This window comes from Chenopodium album, chromosome 16 (genome assembly GCF_948465745.1).
Source record: "Chenopodium album chromosome 16, dcCheAlbu1.1, whole genome shotgun sequence".
NCBI classification, from domain to species: Eukaryota; Viridiplantae; Streptophyta; class Magnoliopsida; order Caryophyllales; family Amaranthaceae; genus Chenopodium; species Chenopodium album.
The window spans coordinates 36,724,434-36,748,921 of record NC_137849.1 but is presented as its reverse complement, the minus strand read 5'-3'; the positions used below and the strand labels follow the sequence as shown (position 1 = coordinate 36,748,921).

Sequence of the window (24,488 nt, the reverse complement as noted above, 5' to 3'; positions counted from 1 at the left end):
AAATTAAAAAAAAAAGAGAGAAAACTTCAATTGTCATATAGCAGCAGTTCATTGCAATTAAAGAAAGTCACTCTCAATTCAGATTCAGCAAACTGCAGTAGTGACGCATCATGCAACAGTACTAAAAAGGCCATAAAGAATGCTATCATTCGCAAATCTGATTCAGCCACAGGCTTGCTGAAATGCTGAGACAAGTAGAATACATAGTTATCAACAAGACACGTAGAATACGTATTCTTTGAGAAGATTTGTACTACAATCGTGGGACTAATCTAGTTTTTACAATGAAACTTGTAAAGTATTATATTCTAAGATAACCTCACTATCACTCTTTGTGATTGTACATTAAGTATACATTTCTAGCATAGTCAATATGTTGTTTCTCAATCCCCAAACCATCCTAAAAACCAACACAAAAGTAATAAAAGAAAAAAATTCTCTTGTGTTGTTTACCAATTCAGCCATCTCTATAATTCACAATATATTTCACGAAGTAGAGTTGCCAGCTACTGTTGTTGCAGCAGTTTCCTACAAACAATATAAATTTAAAACCAAATTGGTGAACATAGAAGTGCTTAATGCAGAGATATTGCTTAAATGTTTTACCTGAACATTCTTTAAGATATCTTCAAGCTCTGCTCTGATAACGGAAAAGGGTGGCCGTTTAAGAGGAGCCTCATCCCAACATCTCTGCATTAAATCGCCAAGTCTAGGGTGTATGTCCTTTGGAATCTCTGGACGGAGTCCCTGAAATTCGGGGAGTGGAATTGAAACAAAGAAAATATAAATCCATATTCTGTTAAAATCAGAGATAATAAGCTACAAATAAAAATCATGGAAGTTGAAAAGGTTAATGTTGATAGTGCACTTCTCTACTAGACTAACAAGGAATGCTGTGGTGAGACAGAAAATTAAATATACTCCTGAATTAGAGAACTACTGACGTGTACTGGTGATGATGATTACACGCAACCACACTGCCATTAACACCATTAACACTTGAAATTGGAGGTCATTATTTCCTTATTCTATTCATAGAATTTATCTCAAGCCCTCATTAATCGGAAAACAACATTAACGGCTTATTATTCATTGAATTAAACAGGCGCATCTCTTCACAACACAACTTATATGGCGAGTTAGTATAAGATCCAATCAAATAATGTTTTCTTAGGTGATTCTGTGACAGAATTACATAAATTCATTTCAGGGTGGCACATGTATGGAACTGATCAAGCTACCAAAACACAAGTTTAATCAAACCCATATTTCAATTTACACAGTTGTCCAGAACAAACTACAAAGGCAAATCCATGAAAAATTTTCACTCATTTCAGTGTGACAGATGATGGAATAAGAAGCTAAGCAACCACAGGCTTAATCAGGTACGGATTTAATTGTCAGTTGTTCAAATTATAGCTTCATTCACCTTTAGACACTAAGCAGTACAAAAATTTCAAGTACATTACACATTAGTTCATAGATAAACAAAGTACATAAACAGAATGCCACGGTCAAATATTATTATATTGAACTATCATGGAACATACCTTTCTAACACCTAATGCGGCTTGCAGTGGAGTCATGTTCTCATATGGAATCTGCAGACCACAAAAACCCCTCAACACAACTAGATTTTCACACCATGAAAGTTTGCACAGAAACACAAAAACAAGAGGCATGTTAGAAAATACCTTGGCTGTCAAAAGCTCCCATAGTACAATAGCAAAACTAAATATATCAGCATTCTGGTCATAGGGCTGATGGTTTATCACCTTGACAAAAGGGTGGAAAAAAAGGCAGAAGAAAAGAGGTTATCAGTCCACAATCTATTTGCCATGATAACAGAATTTCATATTTAGATAAAATTTAAATAAAATGAAAGGTCCAATACATGAATATGCAGTAAGCAATAAGCATGCACCAAACAAAAAACTACCATGTCAGGCAATGTTGCAAAAGCAGGTGAATGTTCAGCATTTCAGCAATGTCAAAAGAACAGCTTAAAATTCAGTTTTCATAAGTAACAAAAGCTACCCTCAAAATATGTCATTAAAGATGGCTCTCCGGGCATCTCCCATTTTGTGTTGCACACAGAGGCAACTCATATAAATATATAATAGGAAATAACGGCACATAAAATTCTTCAGAGTAAATAGAAAGAAAATTGTGCTATAATAAAACTAGGAGAAATCAGCTTTCACCAACCTCAGGTGCCATCCATCTGTATGTTCCTGTTTCTGCTGTCATAACACCTTCCTGATGCAGAAAGCGAGCAACACCAAAGTCTGCCACTTTGACGACCTTCAGAAACCAAGTCATTCAAATTTTAAAAACTAGTCCGTAAAGACAGCAGAAACTCATAAATTAGGACACAAAAAATAAGACAATTTTAGGCAAATTTTAAAAAAAGAACTTAGCCTTCCTATACTTTGAAAGACGCAGGTTCTGAACGAAAGTGCCGGACAACTTTTGGAAAATTTCAAAAGGATCTAACCCTTCCTTGTTTCTATGCTTTATGTTCAATTTTTATTTCATTTTTTTTCTTGCTAAATAGTTCTTGCTTAGAGAGCATTTTCTCAGAAAAAGAAAGCTTGGATCTACCTCCAATTAGAGACTTACAGCTTTTTTGGATGGAGAATAATGGAGGGAAGGGAAGGGGAGGGAAAGGAAGAGATTAGTTTTCCTCCATTTGGATAGCAAAAGTGCGAGGTGAGGGAATTGGGTGGAAGAGAAATGGAAGGAAATTAATTCCTTTCACAATTAAGAAACAAATCTTTCCAAATTAGAGAGGATTTGGAAGGAAAACTCTGCTTCCTTCAACATCTACTGTTTGACGCCTCCACCACAAGCCTCGTCATCTTCCGCCGCCATGTCCACCGCCATATTCAATCTTAAGAAATTTTGTTTTCTGAGATTGAATTTTAAGTATAAAAAATTTCAAATGTTGAGATACAAATTTCTGGTTCTGATTTACAAATCGATTATTTCATGAAATTTGATTTTTATTTTCATCAATCAAGTTTCAGAAAATTGAGTTATGGTTTTTCAAAAATCTATTTTCTGAAGAAAAAAAAAAGGTTTTAATATACAGAAATCAATTTTTCGAAAATGTGTTCTTCTTTTTCTAAAACCAGAAAATTTTGTTTTGATTTTCGAAAATCAATTTTCAGAAATTTTAGTTTTCATTTTCAAAAATCAATTAAAATTTTGAAAATTTCATTTTGGAAAATCGACAGGGACAATTTATATGTAAGAATTTATATTTCCAGAATTTTATTATTGAAATTTTGATAGGTGAATTATTGATTTTGGAAAATTGAGAATTTCAATTCGTATTATCTCAAGAACAAGTATTCCCTCACTCTCTCTTCCTTCATTTTCTCTGTTATCCAAATGAGGGATTTTGTTTTCTTCACCCCTCCCCTTCCGTCACCTCCCCTTCCTTCATCTTCCTTCCCCTCCCTCTTCTTCCAAAATTTCTATTCAAACAAGCTGTTAAAGAAAGCCATAACTATCCAATTTACAAACAATGAGAAACAAATAAAAAAGAGGTTGGAAAATTTAATTGTACTAGGTTAGGATTAGTGTTAGAACAGAAACTGAACCAAATACACTAACTCGAAATCCTTGTGCTAAAGCATCAAACATCAAGGAACCAAACTTAGAAGGGGAATGAGTGAGGAAAATGAGATTTCTGATATTTGGGAACCTGGAATGGAGCTGAGGAAGCTGTATGTTTATATGTACATATGTATACACATAAACTTCATCAAAAAAATATTTTGGATTACCGAAGAAAATAAAAGCCTCATAGCTAACAAGATGCAATATATTTGTCAAAATTAAGCCAGATTTCAGCCCAAGGCACAAGTTTAAAGGGGTCCAAATTAATAGATAATTACCTTTATAGCCTTATCCTGGATTCTAGGAAGCTGCATCTAGAGCTTGGTGGAGAAAGACGAAAGGAGCAAGGCACATAAACACCATAGGATATATGGATTCATCTCCCAAATTATGTAATGAGACAGTGAAACTGGTGTAAACTATAGGATATATGGTTCGTCTCCCAGTTTTTCAAAAGGTACAAATAGGATCTAATCTAATCCAGAGGTGAAATTTTAAAGGTGCAAATCACATAAGAGTATAAGAGGATGCAATAAGGCATTAATCAGGTGCATTAATTATAATATGGCTACTGATATTGGAGGCTTCCATTAAAGAAAACGAACAATGGTTTGAACTTACAATAAATAAATAATAAACAAGCCCAAAACCCAAATGCTCAGATTTTTTTTTTTTTTAAATATGGACTACTAAACTTCTTCCATATCAAACCAAAAATTCGAAATTACAGTATGGCACTGATTGCAACAGTAAAGACTAGTGACAGCAGCAGCAAGAAAAAGTTGTAATACATACTTGAAGAGTATCCATAAGCAAATTTGCTGATTTCAGATCTCTATGAATTACATCATTGTGATGCAAGTATTCCATCCCTTTGGAGACATCAATCGCAAATTTTAACAGCTCGGAAAGCTTCAAAGCTCTACTATTTTTGTGCAGGTAGTTATACAGACTTCCACCAGGCATGTACTCTGCAAAAATTATCAAAGGCAACCAGCAAGATCATCAGATGGATACAAAGTAGAAGCAACATCAGCAGATTTGTCTAACCAGCCAAATAAGGTAACAAAATAATAAGATGCCAAGAATTGCTTGTTGGCTAGAACTTTGGAAGGCAATGGTAAAGCTTGAAATATATGCACCACAGGTAATGCTACCAACTATTAAAAAAAAAAAAAAAAAAAAAGAGAGAGAGAGAGAAAGCAATTCTATAATGAGAACTCAAACATGATCCATACGAAAAAAGGATTGGAAATGAACACTAACACAACATTGACTTATATTTTCTTCTCATTCTAAGTACTACAGAAAACAGTAAAAGAAACAAGTCATCAAAATGGGGAACCAATATATTTCTTGATTGTTTTTCCATATACCACACCATCCTATAATTTTCAAATGAAATTCATCACAATTGTAGAAAGCAAAAGCCAAATGGCAGAATAAAAAGAGGAATTCTCCAAATTCATGATCAACAAAAGTAGCAAGTTCTAATCCGTGATTAAGTATGTAAGTTCCATGTTCTAGCAATGTCAAATATCATACTACTAATAGATAATTACTGTTGTCCCTGAGAATGCCAATGACAACAGCCAACTAGTTTTCAACATAAGGGACAGTATATAATCACTGTTACCATGTCTAAAGTAATCTCAGATTTCTGAAAAGTGCATCTAGAATTCTAGATTACCACTTAAAAAATAAAAAAAATCATTCCCCTAGTAACTCATCATTTTTCAACCCAATTTGGTCAAAATCAGGACAGAGAGCTCAAAACCTCAGAAGGGCAACTAATACTGAATGTGACGAATTCAATGACTTGCCTTTGCATTTATCACTTTCGCGTATCATTCATACAGCCTACCTGGATTCAGCCCATTTCATTCATACAGCTTAGGATTCAGCCCATAAACCCTAAATGGATGGATAAATGTAACCATTCTAACTAGATCTCACCTTTGAGTAAGCCATGATATAATCCCAAAACAATTCAAGAAAAAAATGATACAATTGTTTACTATAATTATTCAAATACTGACAACATTGCATACCCTTCCAAGTAGCTCTCACAACACATGATATAATCCCAAATCAATTTAAAGACAAAATGATACAATCATTTACTAAAATCATTCAAACACTGACATCTTAGTATTCTTTGGCACATAAACCCTTTTACAAACATCCGAATGACGTGAAGCCACTTCTAATAAGAAAACTCAATGTAGACACAAAGAGATCTAGATCAAAACCATGTGCTTTCAACATTGACACCCTCACACTAATGTGCATTGTTGCTTGACAGTTTTAGGGACCCGTACGAATTTGGTCAGTGACCTGGTGGAAAATCAGTTTGAATATTTCACTCACTCGTAGATAAATCTTTCATTTTAGCCATCTGAGGAACACATTTAACTTACTTAGAACCCTAATTTTTCTTCTTTTTCACTCTCCTCTACTTCCTAAAAAACCCTACACAGATCCAACACATGATCCACAAATCTAATCATAAGATTTATACATGGGGTCTACCAGACCAATAGATGTAGACCAGATTCAATCCATGGATAATAGTCTAAAAGACTTTCCTAACTGATCTTTCATAGCACATAATTTTATCATATGTACCAGATACGTTAGTTCTAAAGCCACATGTAAGGCAGCAAAGGTTAGAACTAAAATCAACCAGTATGCTCTCTCTTCCAACAAGAGGAAAAAATCTCCTCTCCTCCCCTGTCACAACCACCACCCCGTCATAATCAACTTGCCATAACCATCACCCCGTCACAACCACCGCCCCAACACTTCCACCGGCTCGCCATCCCCACGACATCCTAACCCACTGCCACCACATCACCCCAGCACCCAACCAGAAAACCCTCCCACCCACCACGAACACCCTCCCACCCACTCGAAAAACCCCACCCCTCCATCACACCCACCGGCTAGCCACCCCCAGTTTCCCATGGGCCAAGACATCCTAACCCACCAACTTGCCGCTGCCACACATCACCCTAGCACCCAACCAGATAACCCTCGCACACACTCAGAAAACCCCCACAAGGAAAATCACTCACACAGAAAAACCACCACCCCAAAAAATTGATTTTAAAATGGCAAAACTCCCATCACATCCTTGTAATACAAACAAAGATGGCGGCTTCATTTCAAGGCGGCTGTGACTTCCAAATTCATCCCTTCTAAACCTTCTTTACGGAACTTGGATTTTAATTGTTGTCCCCGACAACATCAATTCAAGGTATGTAAATCAATGGTGATTGAACAACGCAAGGAATTCTTTCAGTCTGAAGGTAGAGGAAGAGAAACATACTCAACCAAATATGGGAATAATTTTAACGACTAAAAGACTTTCACAGTGGTTCAGAAGTTTGGTAATGGGGTTGGGGCGATGTTGAAGGAGGTGAAGCTGATTTCAATGGAGCTGAAGATGGTGGTGGTTACAGTGAGGAGGAAGGCAAGGATGAGGAGAGATAAAATGACTTTACCCTGTAAAGCAAGTTGTAAGTAAACAGACTCATTTAAGAAGATAAGGAAGAAAGGTAGAATTATTTACATGATGGTGGGATTGTGTTAAGCGGACCAGTTAAAGATGGGATTATTGATTTCAATTATCCAAAAAAAAAAACTTCCACTGTAGAAGTCAGAATGGTCAACTTTCTTTTTAGAAAGAATATAATCTTATGTTTACCATTATGTCTTTCACTCATGCCAGATTTTAAGTGATCCAATTAATTTTTTGATTGAAGCTGTTATTTTGCAACTAAGCACTACGTCTGCCGCTCATAAACTAAAACAAGTACTCATGTAGTATAGTAAAAAGGTGTAACGATAATAACAAGATCGCCAATATATTAAGTCACTTCAAATCTTCAATGAAAAGCAGTAACTAAATCAATCACAGTCCTTTAAAGCCTCACAGACTTCAAACAGACAAAAAATAAATAAATAAATAAATAAATCAAGAAATTTTCAGGATGTAAGATATAAATAGACATAAAATAATGCATTACAATTATTACTTCTGACAAGCACATAAAATTCAATAATTGTGATAGTATTCTATATGATTGGCATTATTGAACCAACCATAAGCCCAGCAGAAACTCTTTAAAATGTAGATATACTCATAAACTAACATCCTTTGAGCTATTGAACTATTGAACAAACAGATATGATACCTGTTACAATGCATAAATCAGGAGACTTTGTACATGCACCAATAAACCGAACAACGTTATCATGTTGCACCTCCCTGCATAGAAAACCAACTAACATCAGTACACAGTAAAGGGGGAGGGTAGGAGAGAGAGGCGGGAAGAGGAGGGATACTCCACACAATTATATTAAAATTCTTTTCCTTTAGGGGTTGTGTGGATTTAAAGGTCTTTTTAATATGATGCATATTACTTATAGTGAATCATCACAAATATGCTGCTATAACTATTTCTATATTAGTGTTCTATGAATTTGTACTCAGCTCTCAATTGACAAATGAAATTAAAGACACTGTTCGGAAATTTAGCATTGACACCAACAAAGCCTGAATGAGCAAATTGAATGGAGAAGAATAATCCATGTTCATCATTACTACATCAGCTCTTCTAATTCAAAGCGCCTGGCTAAAAATACTAGCTCTGAAACACCAACAATCCAGCATTTCTCTCTTTCCCACTTTCACATCAGATCCATACATAAAAGAATGCCTTATAAACTCAACTCCCCAGGTAGCACAAAACCCCATAGCAATATAAAATGTGCACCCAGTAATGTTGAATTAGCTGGTTAAACAGACATAATAACTATTATTGACTGTTTGGCAACTTTCAGTTCCTTGTTACCTCATCAGAATCAAGAGTCAGTCTCCCCACACTCTTGAGACACTAAAAAGGCCATTTTGGAGCTCTTATTACCTGAAGTAAATCACATTAATGTGTTTCATATGGGCAACACTTTGTTTACTTGTTCCAAAGCATTCAAAATCAATGATATTGATAGCTGCCATTAAATTAAATTACCAGTTGGACCTCAAATTCAAACAAAATGGCCTCTACAAGAAAATCCAATTCTTCCTCAGCTCCATATTAATTGCACTTGTACAATTTTACGCTTCCCAATGTACAGCATCATCAATGCTTATAGAAAGATTAAAAGTATGGCACACAGACCACAATAAATTCATTAGCAACCTCTTGACCAAAACATATCCTTTTGCAATCCTTATTTCCCCCTTAGATTGCAACAACCCAAGATCAGTGTTCAAAACAGACACCAGAAAGGGGGACAAGATAGCAGCGGTAACACATCAATGCTCACCTTAAAATTGCAACTTCTTGAGCAAACTCTTCCTCTGATGCTTCAGTTAGATGCTCAGATCTGAGAATCTTGACAGCCACATCCTGACCAAGGTACACACCTCGATACCTTGGAAAAAGAGCAAAACAAAGATAAGCAACAGAAGGGAAATTTGACATTGGTATAAGAAGCGGTTCCACTTACAGATCCCCGCACGATCCAGATGCAACTTTGTCCCCAATCTTCAACAACCTTCTATCTATTTCCCAATTTCCAGGTTCTCCGTGTGCAGCTAGTGCTTTCTTCACCGAAAATTTTGAATGCGATGAGCCAGACCATGAACCCTATAATTTATAAAACTTCATTGAACTGTTTTCCCTTACAGAGTATAAACAAAGAAATAGGGTCTAGAAAAAAAAATTCCCTGACTGCATACAAAAAATATATACATACATGCACGTAAATGATGACAAAGATAAGACAATAAGATTTCTCCAACACCTAACATTTGCAAATTAACCCAACCCAACCCCTTCGAATTATTTCAGGTATCTCATCAGAGCCCCAGCTTCATTAGCCAAGAATGTCAAAGTACTTTACCCCAACAGCCCAACAAACAGCTTGATAAGGTAGATCCTAAAAGACACCCGCATTATATTCAAACATAATTGCCATAGAACATTGTGCATCTGCACGGCCACAAGCTTTTCTCCTTGGACCCTCCAATCCCCACAAAGCTTAATTGTACGTTGGTAATAATCCAAGACAGTCGAAGAGCCAACTCAAACCTTCCCAGGGATAAAAGATAAGCATCCTAAATGATAATGCACCACCTATCAATGTACAAAAAAGCAAGGACCTGTGATCAACAACTCCACAAAGCATCCAGCCAATTAAAAAATATAATTATTCTGTTGTGCCAAAAGAGAGACATTGATGTCTTCAATCCTACTATCACAAGTTTTTGAAGCCTCCCATCACCAAGCTCACCTTTCACATTAACATCTACGAATCGCTGCGCTAGAAAATCTATTACTGCCTCACTTAGCGTAGAGAACGGATCCGAGTAAAGTTCCAAGCAATCTTCAGGTTGCCTTCTAAGTTCTAACACTTCTCTATTAAAGCCTATTATAGCAGTAACTTACCAACACTAACAAGAGTAACAACCACATATAAGCTCTCGCCCTAAAAGGTACTTAGCCTTCTGAATGAAAAGATCCCTGAAGATTCCTGATTATGGAAGTTATCTCCCTCACCCCCTTTAATGTAAATGAAGAACCAAGCACTGTTACTAGAAAATGGCCATAGAAGCATAATGTAGCATCGATACAATCAATAAACATGGGAAACATACACTGCAAGAAAAATCTACTCTTTAAACATCCTCATGAAGTCTAATGTGTAGCCTATCCAATCTTATGCCTAACCAACAGGCATACTATAGACAAGCATGTGTAACAATGTCAACTCACTAGCTCGGTGGATAATAAGCATCTCAACCATATTTAGCACAATCAATATTCGCAGTTGATAACATGATGTCATAGTCACAATTTATATTCACTGTTGATAACACAATGTCATACTAACTCAAGTCCAAAAGGAAAACACCACAACAGCTTCCCTGCTGGAGGAAAACTTATAGACATTGACTTCATACACCCCAAGCCTCCTTCCACTTTTAACCTATCAAGATAGTCCTTTTTCTCCTCAACAGCCTAAAAAAACCCTCAATATTTTCTTGAGCTAATTAAAGCCCTATAACAAAATATTCTACCACTCAAGGAAGCAAACAACATTCCACTGATTTCCTCAAAAGTCTTATAATCTACAGCTGTCAAAGAGTCTCCAGGTGCATATTACCTCCAATATAACAGACCAAGATAAACAAAGAGAACATTCTAGTTTCACATCCCACCAGAGCAGCAGACTCCAAAAGGCATCATGGTCAGCACTAATCCTAGTAAGTTACATTTTAATTAGGTTAATCATCACTCCTGCATCAATTTAACGCCTCAGTAATATAAAACATTGAGCACCTTCAAATAATCAAGGTCAGCACCCAAAGAGTAAGCATTGTCATCCACATACTACAAATAGAGCACCTATGCCTCTTTTCTCCCACCTCAAACCGCTAAATCATGCCTTAGCATACCTTCTCTAGTGTCCTTAACGATGAATACCTTCAAGCCAACAGATTGGCCAAGCACGGAAAACAGCACCATACTGTTGCCTCGTGCCGCTATGTCAAATTCAAGGGTTGGTCTAGATTATGACCCATGGCCCCATATACCTGTCAAACAGAGTCATGCCATGCCCTATGCCTAAGCTTAATTTTCCTGCTATTGTTGTGCTTTGTCATGCCAAAGTTAATGCCTTGTACCAAAGCGTGTTTTCCAGCCAAAAACAGTGACTTTGCAAACACAGTGTCATCATGGAACATACCTCAGGCCTGCGCTGTGCCTTTGATGTGCCATGATTTATGTGCCAGTTTGTGAATTGCTTCACCAGACCCAGCCAGAGACATCTGTAAGCATCTAGCAAGCACATCAATCACAGCAGTAAAAGGGAAAGGTGGGGAAAAAAAAAACCTGCCATATTCCCCCACATGGAGATAATCTCTAAAAGCACCAATTACCATCACATTAAAACAAACATGACAGTATGATACCAACACCCACCAAAACCCTTCCACCACCAAGGTTTCTTAAAAATCAGAAATCATCTGGACATAAGCCTTCCAAAAATCTAACTCGCACATAGTAATCTTACTAGCTTAATCCTTTCCAACAACTTCATCCATGGTCAAGCAGCATGAGCCACCTCCACGAACTTTCTTACCTCCACAAAACTGCACAATTAGGAAGCACAATGCTAACCACATCTCTATGACAATCCTACAAGTACAATAATCTTGAACAGCCTTGATGGATCAACCTTCTTGGAATGAGGAATAGTTTTGAAAATTATGCTCTACACAGTATCACCAATTTATGGGAACTCCCCAAAAAGTGTTACAAGGTCTTCCTTGAAGCACATCCAACAATCTTCAGAAAGCACCATTGTAACCACATCTAATAAGGTGCCTTCACCTGATTCAACAGATTTATCCCATCTCACCTCCACATTGAATTCTCTGACCAACCACATGAGTAGCCATGAGACATTTCCAAAAGTATTTCGATCTATGCACAGAACTAGCATTTCCATCATGATTCATGACTAGACCTGGTTATTGGACAGGTCAGGTCTAGTAGCAACCGGTGCAAGTTGATATCAGGTTGGGTAAAAAATGGGTCACTTTTTATTGGGTCAAAGCGGGTCGGGCCAATGAAGATTGCAAATCAATAGCAAGTCGATAATGGGTGAGCCAATAAACAAACAAAGAAAGAGTAGAGGAGAGACAAATTAAGGACATGTAAATAAAGAACTATACATATAATTTTTTTTTAAACTATCTATTTTCTTTTTCTATTAATTTGGGCTAGCATTTTGGCCTTGTATTAACCTTTTCCATCAAAGGCCATGTCCAATAAAAAAAACCCTTTAGCCTTAGCCCAGACCCTAAACCCTGCTACCATGTCCAATAACTAGGTCTAATAATGACACACAACAAAAATTCAAAATAGGAAGAAAATTTTCTGCATACGCTGCTGCTTGAATTTTCCAAAAGATAAACTACTACTTTTTGCCAGCCATTCATCAAACCCAAGGAAATAAAAGCAAAGAGACTTATAAAATAAATTTACAGGGACTAACAGAACTCTTAAAAGGAGAAAAGGATGGAATTGCAAGGAGGAAATATTACCTACATACCAAGGCACCAGTTTAAAATAAACAGCATCCATGCCAAAATAAACACAAACATATTGCATGAACCATATAGTCACTTCCATATCACAAAAAACATGATAAAGAACAAAAAATCATAAAAGTAGGATCTCTACCTCACTCTTATCTATTGCTTCTTCCATAGCTTTGCGCAAGCTATCAGCATCCTGATCATAACATCGCAAAGTCAGCAACAATTTGACTCAGCACAGATACCTGCTTCATAAAAGTATAATTGCAATGTCCTATTAAAGGCAAGCTCACAAAGCATGAAAACTGTTTCCCCTTCGACAAGAAACTGGTTCTCAATTTTCCTATAAAGCTTAAACCTGATCTAGATGACATATATTCTGACATTCTACAACAAATTCACAATCCTAACTGCAAAATAACATGTCTGCTTGCGGCACTGACGGGGTAATGATTTCCATTTTATAAAAGGGCAGTAGAATCTAGCCAGGGAAGATACTCCGGTAGCGATTAGCAGACATGTAACAATACAAGCCCCAAAAGCAGAAACTTTAACAGACATCTGAAAACAAGCAATACAAGGGAGAACATCTTGACAAACAATTAGTATAGCAAGTGGTACAGAGGCTAAGGCTTCTTTTGTATTAGTTACATTGTAATCTGCGAATTGCTTATCAGCTGAATGTGTATATTAAGGCTTTTGTTCTACCATTCTGTACAAAATGCTACTCTGGCTCCATATTGTATCTTGAAGTAATATAAAGTTTGTAGCAAGTATGGTGGTTGGATAAAATTTATCTCGATGTAGAGAAGTGATAAGTGCAGATGGAGCAATCCACAATTAGTTCATCAAATAAAGATGGTCATTGAAAATTTGAAATATTCTGGCCCAATGAACCCAACTCGGCCTGCTATACAGAGATATAAACCAAACTACCTCACAAGCAGGATGGTCCCAGGTTTAACTTTGTAAGAATTAAAGTTGCACAGCTTGCCTAGACCAGCCACGGGCCCAGGAGGATAGAGCAATGTGTAGCTACTACGATAAGGTAAAACAAACAAACAAAAAAAAGGGAAGAAAATAACTCTTATTACCTTCTCCCTTTCCAGCTACCATCTCTTTCCACCAATGCTATTCCCTACTCCCACTGGCCCAAAAAATGGTAATAAATAAATATATACAAAGTATATTTTTCTGTTCATTGACCTACCTTGTCCATCCATCCCCAAACCCCCCCACCCCCCAAAAAAAATAAAATAAAATAAAAAAATCTCTCCACTTATGTCACGTACTCACTTCCAACTTAAGCAAATCAACAAGTCATCACCAAGATAAACCCCCACTTTCCACCTCCGAAGTTGCATGTAAATATATATCTATAACTTAACAGCAATCTAATTTTGTTTTAAGATAAATATCCTTCCATTGCTTAGTTTCTAAGCTTTAACAATTCTATGGATTACTGAATCTATACAGCTATGCCTACCAACATTAAATAAATACATGATTTTAGATCTGGTTATGACTCATAAGCAGTGGTTGGTCGCGGAAGGGGAGGGGGGAGTGGAAGATGATAAGACTACTGATGATATTAAGGGTTTAGGATAACTTTACTTCTATAACCCCATCATATTTTAAACTTTCAGCATAACAGATCAATGTTTGGCTCTAAATTATCACAACAATAGATCAAAGGAGACACATACAAAAATATTAACAGAAACAATAATGAACGAACTAATGGTGAAAAAGTGCATCTGGAAAATAAACTAGAGATCAATAAGCATCAAACAAATAAAGAAAACATAATCATACCAATTAGAACTTGGGAAAGTATGTATAGGAAATTAGAAATACTTTAAAAATAAAAGTGTATGATGACATGATGACTGATTAGCCTAATACAAGAAAAAATAAATAAAGAAAGCAACCATGCAATTATAAGGACAAAAAAGAATTCATTATGATTTGCAACCAACAGCATGTTATATAGAAAAGTTTGTGGAAAAGATAACATAATACAAAGTTCTAAATTCACAAAGGGTTCACAGCATGTTCCAAAGAGACAAATTTTATATCCGTCTCAAAAAGTATCCATTATTTAGAAAGATATATGTGAAGAGAGTGTCATTTGTTGCAGTGTAAACTAATTTATTTCCAATTGCTTTAGTAACCCAGTGAATATTGGAGTTGACCATTTGTTATTTTGACTTTTTGAGATAAAAGGAATGACTGACAAACCAACATTCCAGAGTCCTAGTAATAACAAAAATTTGCAACAACTATACCTTAACTTTTCTTCCACAATCAATACAAATAATGAACTATGGAGAGATTGAGCTTCGAGGACTGGTAGACCTAAGAGTATAAACTTTAAAGAAGAAAACAGATTGCATTTCATAAATGTATGCAAACATATATGTAAAAACAAGCAAAAACAAAAACCTAGCCACCCACGGACATGCACTAACACGCACATATACAGAACAGCTCTAAAGAATATGCAGGCAGTCAGACAGAAATGCCAGAAATTTTCGAGGTAAGTATTGGAAAAAATAATAATAAAAAATAAATAAATAAATAAAAAAAAAAAAAAAAATTGAAGCCAAAAAATATTAAGTCTCAGCATAAGCTTGAAATTTCAGAGGCAAGTGCTCATCTTACTTGTATGACACACATCATCCAATATAATCGGAAATATATTGCATTTGTTCAACAAATGAGATATATTTAAATTTAAAGTAAAGATCTGTTCATAACAGTGGCTAATGAACAGAGAATACCTCCAAAGGCCATCCATCCACTACAAATACATCCAAGGAATAGCCATCAGTGGTTGAGAATACATGTGCTTCGCGAATGTTAAGCCCTATGTCAGAAAGCAATGCAGATAGCTGCAAAGAGATCACACAATATTGGCAGTTAAAATAGACTCTAGGAACTGTCAAACAATCAAACTAAAAAATATATACTACCTCCGGAACATATTAGATGCAACTTTGGAGCTCTCACGGAACCCAATACAAAATTTCATAATAGTAATTTAATGGATTAAAGAGTATGTAATTAAATGTATGAGAGAGAATGGAGATAATTAACCACCACCAACAACAGTCACCAAGCTAGGCTACCACCATTGTCTAACCGTAGCCTCTCATCAGCACCACCTACACTCACCCTGAACCACTGCAAAACCAACTCGTCAGACGTTGGCACCACCACTTACCCTGAACCACCTGACTCACGATAACCCACCCTGAACCACCGCAAATCCAACCCGTCGGCACCACCATCCACCCCTAAACTAGCCCAGAACCAGCCTGATCTACTCGAACCATCCAGAACCAGCCCAAAACCAGTCCGATCTACTCGCTATCCTGGAACCACCGCCTCCACTTGAACTAGCCTAGAACCACCGCCTCCACTCGAACTAGCCCAGAACCACCCACAACCAGCCCAGAAACCACCGTCGAACCACCCTGAAAACCCCCTAAAGCACTCGAAACTACCACCACTCACCCAGATCCACTCGAACCTACCCCAAAAACCTTCCAAAACACCCAATATAAGCACAGCCAACCCCTAAACCATCAGATCAAAAGATTTAAGTAAGAGAAGGAGAAAGAGATAGAGAGAGAAAGAGCGACAGCGGCGCTAAAGAGAGAGATAGCACGCGAGACAAAGAGAGGAAGTAGGTGGTGGCCGGTGACGGAGTTGGAGTCGGGAATCTTGAAGGTGGTGGTGGCCAGTGACGTTGACGATGGTGGTTGCCAGAGTTGTGAAAGATGAACAATGATGGAAGTTGACTGATTTTTTTGAGTTTAGGTTGATTGTTGATGGAATTTTGTTTGGGTGAATTGAATTGGGTGAGAAAAATTATGTTAATTAAGTTAAATTATTATTCTAATTTAGTTGTTTAATTGTGTTTATGATATCTTAGTAAGGGTATTTAAGTAATTTCATTAAAAAAAATTTACTAAAAAAGGAAAGAAGGGGAGAGTTGCATCTAATGTGAAATTTTCGTTTTTGGCAAAAGTTGTATATAATGTGTTCCGGAGGTAGTATATGAATATTTCAAATAACATGAAGGATCATATAGAGCACAATGATGGATGATAATGAATCATTGCCAACTAACTTCTTAAATCTTACACTTAATATGAATATGAATATAAATACAAAAATTCTAATTCATTCAACTAACCCACCCCCCAAGGGGGTGATTTTAAAGAAGCAAGCCTCTTAATAACTACTACAATTCAAATTAATAAAATGACAAAGGTTCAAGATTAATAACCACTTGTATTTCCTAAGCAATCTCCCTTTGCAGGAAAAACTAGTCAATCAGTTTTTCTTTTTGTTTAACTAAGAATACAAATCATAAAATAAAATCCACAAGAAACTAGCATTAGAGATCTCATAGCCTCGAGGGCAAAAGAGAGAAACAGAATAATGCAATTGCCTCTATTGGTTGCTCTCTCAGAAAAAGGCCTCTAATCAGCACACTTCACAATCATATCTGCATAATAATCCTTGACTGGTACTCTCTCCGTTCTTGAATGATTGACACACTTCCCATATTCGTCCGTTCCGAAATAATTGATACATTACTAAAAAGGCAAGGACCAACAAATATTTAATTGTTTTTCTATCTTGCCCAATGGCCCACCACTTTTGGGGTTAATATTTAAAAATATCCCCCATCCCCTTTCATTGTACAATGGCCTACCACTTGCACTATTTTAATCAATTAATAAAATTCCACTAACTTCACTTTAAAATAAACAATTCAATAAAACTACTCCACTCAAACTTCTCTTAAACTTTGTGCCAATTTCAATGTGTCGATTATATGGGAACGGAGGGAGTATTTAATCATTTAAAAGTTTTGCATCAACAAGCTCTTTTTTCACCTCCACACTAAAGGATTTAGTCTCACTAACTAGATAATCAAGCAAATACTCCATCAAGTATTTCTAATACAACTGTACAACTCCATCACTAAATTTAAATCAGCGGCCGTTTGGCTGGATTAAAGAGAGGGGGGGGGGGGGGGGATGAGAAGAAAGTAATCAAGAAAGGGGACATTGTACCTTTGCTTGGTGCAAATAGATTATTAGAGCTCATTCTCTTATATTTAAGATTGGGAAAAAAAATTACAAAATATTAAGAGGCGGGGAGGGGGGGGGAGCTTACATTACCGTCTCTGTGAACATAAAATTTTTCTTTCCCAAATCTGAACCACCATCAGCTTCACCATCCCTATGGATTGACCACTGTAACCACCCCCATTTAGCAAATGCCGCTATTACTGATGACAGGTTAAAACCCACCCTTGGGCTTTCTTCGAAATTAGCCAAATCTAACTCTTCAAATGTCGAAATGGGCTGGTAGTTCCAAAAGTCAAGCAACCACAGCCATATTCAATCACTGTAGCGTTGACTTCTGCCAAATTTCCCAATGGCTCATTTGTAATGTCCAGGCTGGTGGAGTTGGAGTTCTAACGGTAGTTGATCTTGGCTCAGTAGTTATGATGCTTGGGTATCTCCTCTCATTGGTGGAGATAATGTTGACTTGCGTAGGGTGTCTTCTGCAGGTTGAGGGAGGTTGGGCTTGTCAGAATTTCAGTAGTAGGGTTTGTAGTATAGGCTGTGGTGTTAGGGGGGTTCGTAGGTTTGTTAGGGATTAAACTGAGGGTGTGCGTGAGGAGGGGTCAGGTAGTGGTTTGTGTTACTGGTGGAGATTGGGTCATGTCTCCAAGATGATGTTTTTTTTTTTCTGTGGTTTGTGGGGGAGAGGAGGTGGGGGTAACCAACCATAGACCCAATTTGACAACTCTATGGTGAAGATATGCAAAAGGTGATGTAGTCTATTGCTAGCATGTAAGGCAGACAAAACTTAAATTTAGCTAATGCTGATGCAATAACTGACAGCTACTATACTACAGACATGCAGTAACAGGTCAGAGGTGACAAGCAATAACATTATGGTTATGGTTCAGAAATCAGAATCAGAAACAAAATGATGTAGAGCACTCTGTAGCATGCAAACAGAAATTTGAAACCTAAACTCTTGTTCAAAAAGAATCGAATTATTACTGTGCCAAAGACATCTGCATGTTTTAGCATAAACTTTTGTTACTCTAGATGAATTGTAAAGTCCCACTCTCAGCACAGTAGGGGGAATGTTAGACATCATATGCAGCGCCACCTTAGATAACAGTGACAGATGCTCTAGTTGAGCCTTAATCAAATTGCAACTTTGTTGGGCTGTTTGCAAGTTATTTTAATAGAACACAGCCAAGGACAAACTAAGTGATGAATTTTTAGAAGTATATTACTTCAAATGATATCAAGGACCGGAATTACTATCATAAAATACTATCCTACAAGCTCTGGAAACAAAAAGAAACAGATAACTAAGGAATGAAACAACTGAACGAAGACTCTTATTTGTTTACCTGACTAAGAAGCTTGGGTTTATCTGGTGTTGAGCATATTACTTCATGAACTGGAGCATGAGAAATCTCCGGCCTGCAACATTAATTCTAGCATTACCTCCTCACTGAAAGATATACCACAAAGAACAGTGTACAGTACTCCAAATACACACTGTGAGTTACCAACTAGAGTAGATAAAATAAATGACAAAATTTTAGCTGTTACTTGAAGTGAAGTTTCATATCAAGCCATCAAGGATCTTTTTTTTGGAGATCAGCTATTAGCTGATGGCATAGCTGTTTCCTAATTGGTTTGATTGACTAGCTGTCTAGCTTGACCAGTTAATTAGCTGTTTGTATTGGCTGTTTCGTCAGCTAGTAGTATTGTAACAAAACCAACAAACTTTGGGCAAAACAAAGCCAATGAGAAAAAGCCATTTCAGATTTTCACCCCATTGAAAAATCATTAACCATAATCTAATACTAATTAATCAAGTTAGTAAGATAATTGCCAAAACCAATCAAGTACCTAAAGCCATGTCAGAGTAAAACAAAAAAAGTACCTAAACCCATATAAGCCAAATTGAACGTCAAAATAATTAGTCAGAAATCTTCTAGGACATTCAATTGATACGCAAGGATCTAGGGGAGCTATGGTATTGATTTTAAGTTTCATTGAGCAGAAAGTAGCACCCCTTAAAACACAATAATTCTGAAGGAGGGCAAGAAATCCAACTCACCCCTATCCAGGAAAAAAAAATCTGAAGACTGAATTATAGAATTGAGAAGCAAAAGAATACAATTTGTCCCAAATGTTGCTACTTTCACTACATATATATAACTACCACATAAAGTAACACTGCACGGTCCATATGCCTCTGCTTTAATTTGACCTAAGCCCTGCTTTTCAGCATGCTGAAACTTGCAAAAGCTTGAAAACTTACAATCAAATTCCAAAATCTCAAAAAGCCTTTCAAATAAGATAATATAGAGGGTACATTGTCTATGCATGACATTAGTAACTCCTTGAACTCTCATGCTTTTAATGACTCTAGGTCATCCAGGATAATTCCAAATTGACCTGTGTTCAAGCAGTTGACATGTTCATCAATTATCACTATATATTTATGTGTTCCTTCCATCCTACCAAGGCATGCATTTTAAATCCTAGTTGTACCTGAAAAAATAAATAACACCCAAACTGCCTCACATATCAAATCTAACCATTGGTTAATACATAAGTGCAACAAATGGTACAAAGTTCTTAACTGCTTGACTGAATTAGAATAACCAAGCACAAAAATCTTTTGCAACCAAGGAGATACTATAAAAACTAAAATCCGGCAGTGGGACATACAATTATAAGCTGCTCACGGCAGGCATACAGGTAATAAGTAATAGACTCAAGCTTTCACTGAATTACAAAATTCCCTTAGTCCAACACACCAAACTTCTAAGGTCTAAATTAGTAGGAGTGGAGTAGATACCTCTTTTCTATCAATCCAGAGTTCTGTCTAACCTCCAAATTAAGGTCTTCCAGCTTGGAACAAGGTTCAAAAGCCTTTCCTTCTTCCCTGAAACGAAAGAGATCAGAATCACACTGGAAAACTGTAAAAAAAAAAAATGTTGTAAATTGTGAGGATTAACAACAAATGAGTTAATAAAAAAAAAATATGGAATACAGTTTTTATTTTGGGCAAGTAAGCGCTTCTCATTGACCAAAAAGAGATAAGGAATACAATTGAAACTTTGAAAGAGCTAGATTACTTGTTCTGCAAAGGTTCTCCATGATTGACATCGGAAGGCAGCATTGAAACAGATAAACAGCCCTCAGCCTGATGCTCTTCACCACCCTCTGGTTTAAAGTTCTACCAAAAAAAGAAATTAGCACTTGTTGAATGGACAAAACATTACAAAACAACAGAAAAATTACTGCAATACATCCCCCCAATAAGGCCTCCCCCTTTCCTCATGTTGCAATATTTATAGAATGAAGGAAGTATATGACAACCATAAGACTGACAACCCTTTGCGACGTATGACTACTCATTTAAGTCAAAGCCTACATCTCAATCCAATTCAATTCTACTACCATAATATCCAAATGCATCAATGATGTTCCATTACCCATTTCTAGTGAAAGATAGCCCCAATATTTAGAGGTTATAAAGCAGAAGCCTCATGTTTGTTTTTTTTCCCCGTGGGTGAGGGAAGGGGTAAGGGATTGGTTTATATCTTGACACAATTGATTAAATTTGATCAGAAAGCTATACTATGGATCTTGGTGACGGCAACTAGATAGTCTAGATCTAGAACACAAATCCTAATTTGTGTTAATTATTCTCTCATTGCTAATTTCCCCATTGCTTGACCTTCATCAGACAGGGAACAAGACTGTGCTCCCAAAACTGATTGTTAAGAAAAATTGGCATAGGAAATCATTATTTACAACTACAAAAAACAAAGCTTTATTCCCAAAGGAACAGGGTTTCACGCCTAAAAACTATGGTTAAGAGAAATCTGTGTAGGAAATCATCATTTACAACAAGAAAAACAAAAACAAAGCCTTTTTTTCCCAGTTGAATGTTATAAATCTATTTTACAACTGTTATTAATGCCTCATAACAACTCAGGTTAAAAATTAACAAACAAATAACAACTCCGATGAGGCAATGACCAGATATTATTCAACACATGAGAAGTAAATAATTTGCAGCCATCCAGAACAAGAAAAATGGAAAAATTACATCCATAAAGGAGCTTGTCACTATGATCAATACACATATCATACCTTTCGCACAACATTCCTATATACTGAATCATTTCTTATGTATAACTTAAAAAACATACCAATCTAAAAGAAATAAAACAAGGTCTACAGACAATATTAAAAGTTTCAGACTAAATCTATTTGATTTAAACTTTTTCTGATTTACATGAATTGAAAATTATTTCAGCATTGACCAAAAATTTAGTACCTCCAAAGCACGGACATGGAATACAGGTCTCTTTTCAGGGTCCTTGGCCAATGCAAGAAGCTTTCGATGTAACAATACGTCTTCTGCTCTATCTATGTTTATATCCAAACCATAACTGCAGCAATATGAAATTGCAACAAAAATAAGCTAAACTATCAACATGAGATCCTAGCATCTGCAGTTTCTACACTCATTTAATGTATATAGAGAGTCAAAGAAAGAAAAACACAGCTGAAAGCAACACGTCATGACACTAACAAGTAACAACACAGCAAGATCAGCAATCCATTTATTTGTTTGAAACACAGCATCTCCAATATTGCACTAATCAATCTATCAAGTCAAATTAGAAGTGCTACAACTGTAAAAAAAATAAAAAAATAAAAAATAATAAAAAATAATAATAATAATAATAATAAATAAATAAATAAAATAAAAAAATAAAGTTACAAAAGGAGTAAACAATGACAAAACAGGAAATAACACAGCATTACATTCTACATTTCTACAGTTAAAGGACATTCACAGATCTAAATGTAAAGACGTTTTTTGCATTGGATTATAGCTCAATATGAGCAACACAAAATAACTACTCTATCTCTCTGTCCGGATTTCAATGTCATACTACTTTGTTCAACTTACACAGCAGACCTAAATTTAATTCCAAACTGAGGAGTATATACATAGACAACGTCCAATTCAATCTCACCACATAAATTTGCAAGAATATTAACAAGAATATTCGTCAAACATAAATTTGCTCAAATTTCTCCACATACACCAAACATCTACACACTCATTAAGTCTTTGTCACGTAGCAAGGTCAAAACTCAGATTACACTTTCAATGTAACTATGAATTCCGGACAAAAATACCAACACATCATGACACTAACAACATAGCAACCTTTCTTTTATTTGTTTATTTAAACACAGCATCTGCAATTTCCGCACTAATTCAACGTATCAAGTCAAATTAGCTGTGCTAAAAGCCTGCAACTATAAAAGAGTAACAAAAATGCAGCAAAACTATGACAAAACGGGAAATAGTACAACATAACATTCATCAATTGAAGAATATACACAGAACTAACTGTAAAGATTTTTTTTTTCACTTGGATTAGCTTCATTCATATCAGGAACTACCGAACTACACACTCTCCCGTCCAAATTTCATTCACATTACACAACGGATAATTTCGAATTCAACCTCAAATGATAAAGAAAAATTCATCAAACAGAAAATTCGCTCGAATTTCTCCACATAAACAAAAACAACTACACTCACATTACTACTTCAATTAACTTAAAATTAGACTATCAATGTAACTATTAATTACGGACATATTACATCAAATTCAACCACAAATCATCAAGAAACACTCTAACACAGAAATTTATAAACTATTTTTTAAAATGAGAGAGGAAATTCATACCTAGGAGGCAATTTATTGAAATGAGCATCCAAGATCTCACGAAAATCAGGATTAGAAACAGCTTCATCATTTCCATTTTCAATCAACCGATTATACACATCGTTTCGAATATCAAACAATACACCTCCGACTATTCCACCGCCGCCGCCGAAACTCCGAGGCGGTGACGAACTCTCTCCAACTCCTTCAATCAACTCCATTATTCACCAATTTCAAACAGAAGCAGTTACTTCCAAGAATCAAACTACAAAACAATCAAAAAAATTCAAAAAAAAAAAAGTAATAATCAGCAAAATATACAAGTAATAACACGAAAAATGAAGAGAAAAAGAGAGAGAAAACTAACGAAATATGAAGTCCGCCATTAATGAGGAAAACGATCAATTTCAGAGGAGAGAGAAAGTGGTAGAGTGAGAAAGTTGTGGAGTTATTAAGACAAAAAGTATAATCTGCAGAAAATTTTGGAGAAGAAGGAAGAGAGAGAAAGAATTCTGGTAGGAGAGAGAAAGGGCGTTGAAGAATGAGGAAGAATTGAAGACTCTGGTTCCTTTTTTTTTTTTTTTGGTTTATTTGAATAGAAAAAAGAATAGAAAAGGGCCCGGGCACATTGGAGTGGATAAGGAGGAAATTTGGCAGGTCTATTTTTATTTACAATTGCCAATTTTAGTCCATTTGCCATTATTAGTATATTAGTATTTCTCTATTTTTGTTTTTTTTTTTTTTTTTTGTTTTTGGATTTCACTAATATACAAGTTCTAAAGTCTGTGTGCGGTTTGGTTGCTCTTGAGTTGCTTTGTTTAGCCCTGACGAAAAGAGTACTAATATGATTGAAAATCTTGGTAATTGTGATTTTATAAGCTTGGTAATGATTTCTACTTTTTGATGTATCGGGTC

At 36.0% G+C, this 24,488-nt stretch overlaps 1 protein-coding gene across 1 annotated transcript; it reads right to left on the bottom strand.

Moving 5' to 3' along the window:
- Window positions 1-207: 207 nt before the first annotated feature.
- LOC145586432 (serine/threonine-protein kinase STY46-like) lies at window positions 208-24,149 on the bottom strand. The gene is made up of 17 exons (XM_081643273.1): window positions 23,941-24,149; window positions 23,595-23,838; window positions 22,160-22,274; window positions 20,949-21,049; window positions 20,669-20,755; window positions 19,203-19,275; window positions 15,526-15,636; window positions 12,888-12,938; window positions 9,145-9,284; window positions 8,962-9,069; window positions 7,827-7,900; window positions 4,423-4,598; window positions 2,209-2,304; window positions 1,695-1,775; window positions 1,551-1,601; window positions 607-747; window positions 208-528 (listed from the first exon to the last, which is right to left on the bottom strand). The coding sequence occupies exons 2-17, from the start codon at window positions 23,792-23,794 to the stop codon at window positions 487-489; spliced, it is 1,647 nt and encodes a 548-aa protein (XP_081499399.1). The 5' UTR covers window positions 23,795-23,838; window positions 23,941-24,149; the 3' UTR covers window positions 208-486.
- Between the last annotated feature and the right edge of the window lie 339 nt (window positions 24,150-24,488).

Coding starts and splice junctions, on each gene's coding strand:
- LOC145586432 (XM_081643273.1), bottom strand. CDS start 23,794: ATGGAGTTGATTGAAGGAGTTGGAGAGAGTTCGTCACCGCCTCGGAGT. Junction 21,050..22,159: donor TCCATGTCCGTGCTTTGGAG/GTACTAAATTTT, acceptor TTTTTTTGGTAG/AACTTTAAACCAGAGGGTGG. Junction 9,070..9,144: donor TCTGGATCGTGCGGGGATCT/GTAAGTGGAACC, acceptor TCTTTTTCCAAG/GTATCGAGGTGTGTACCTTG.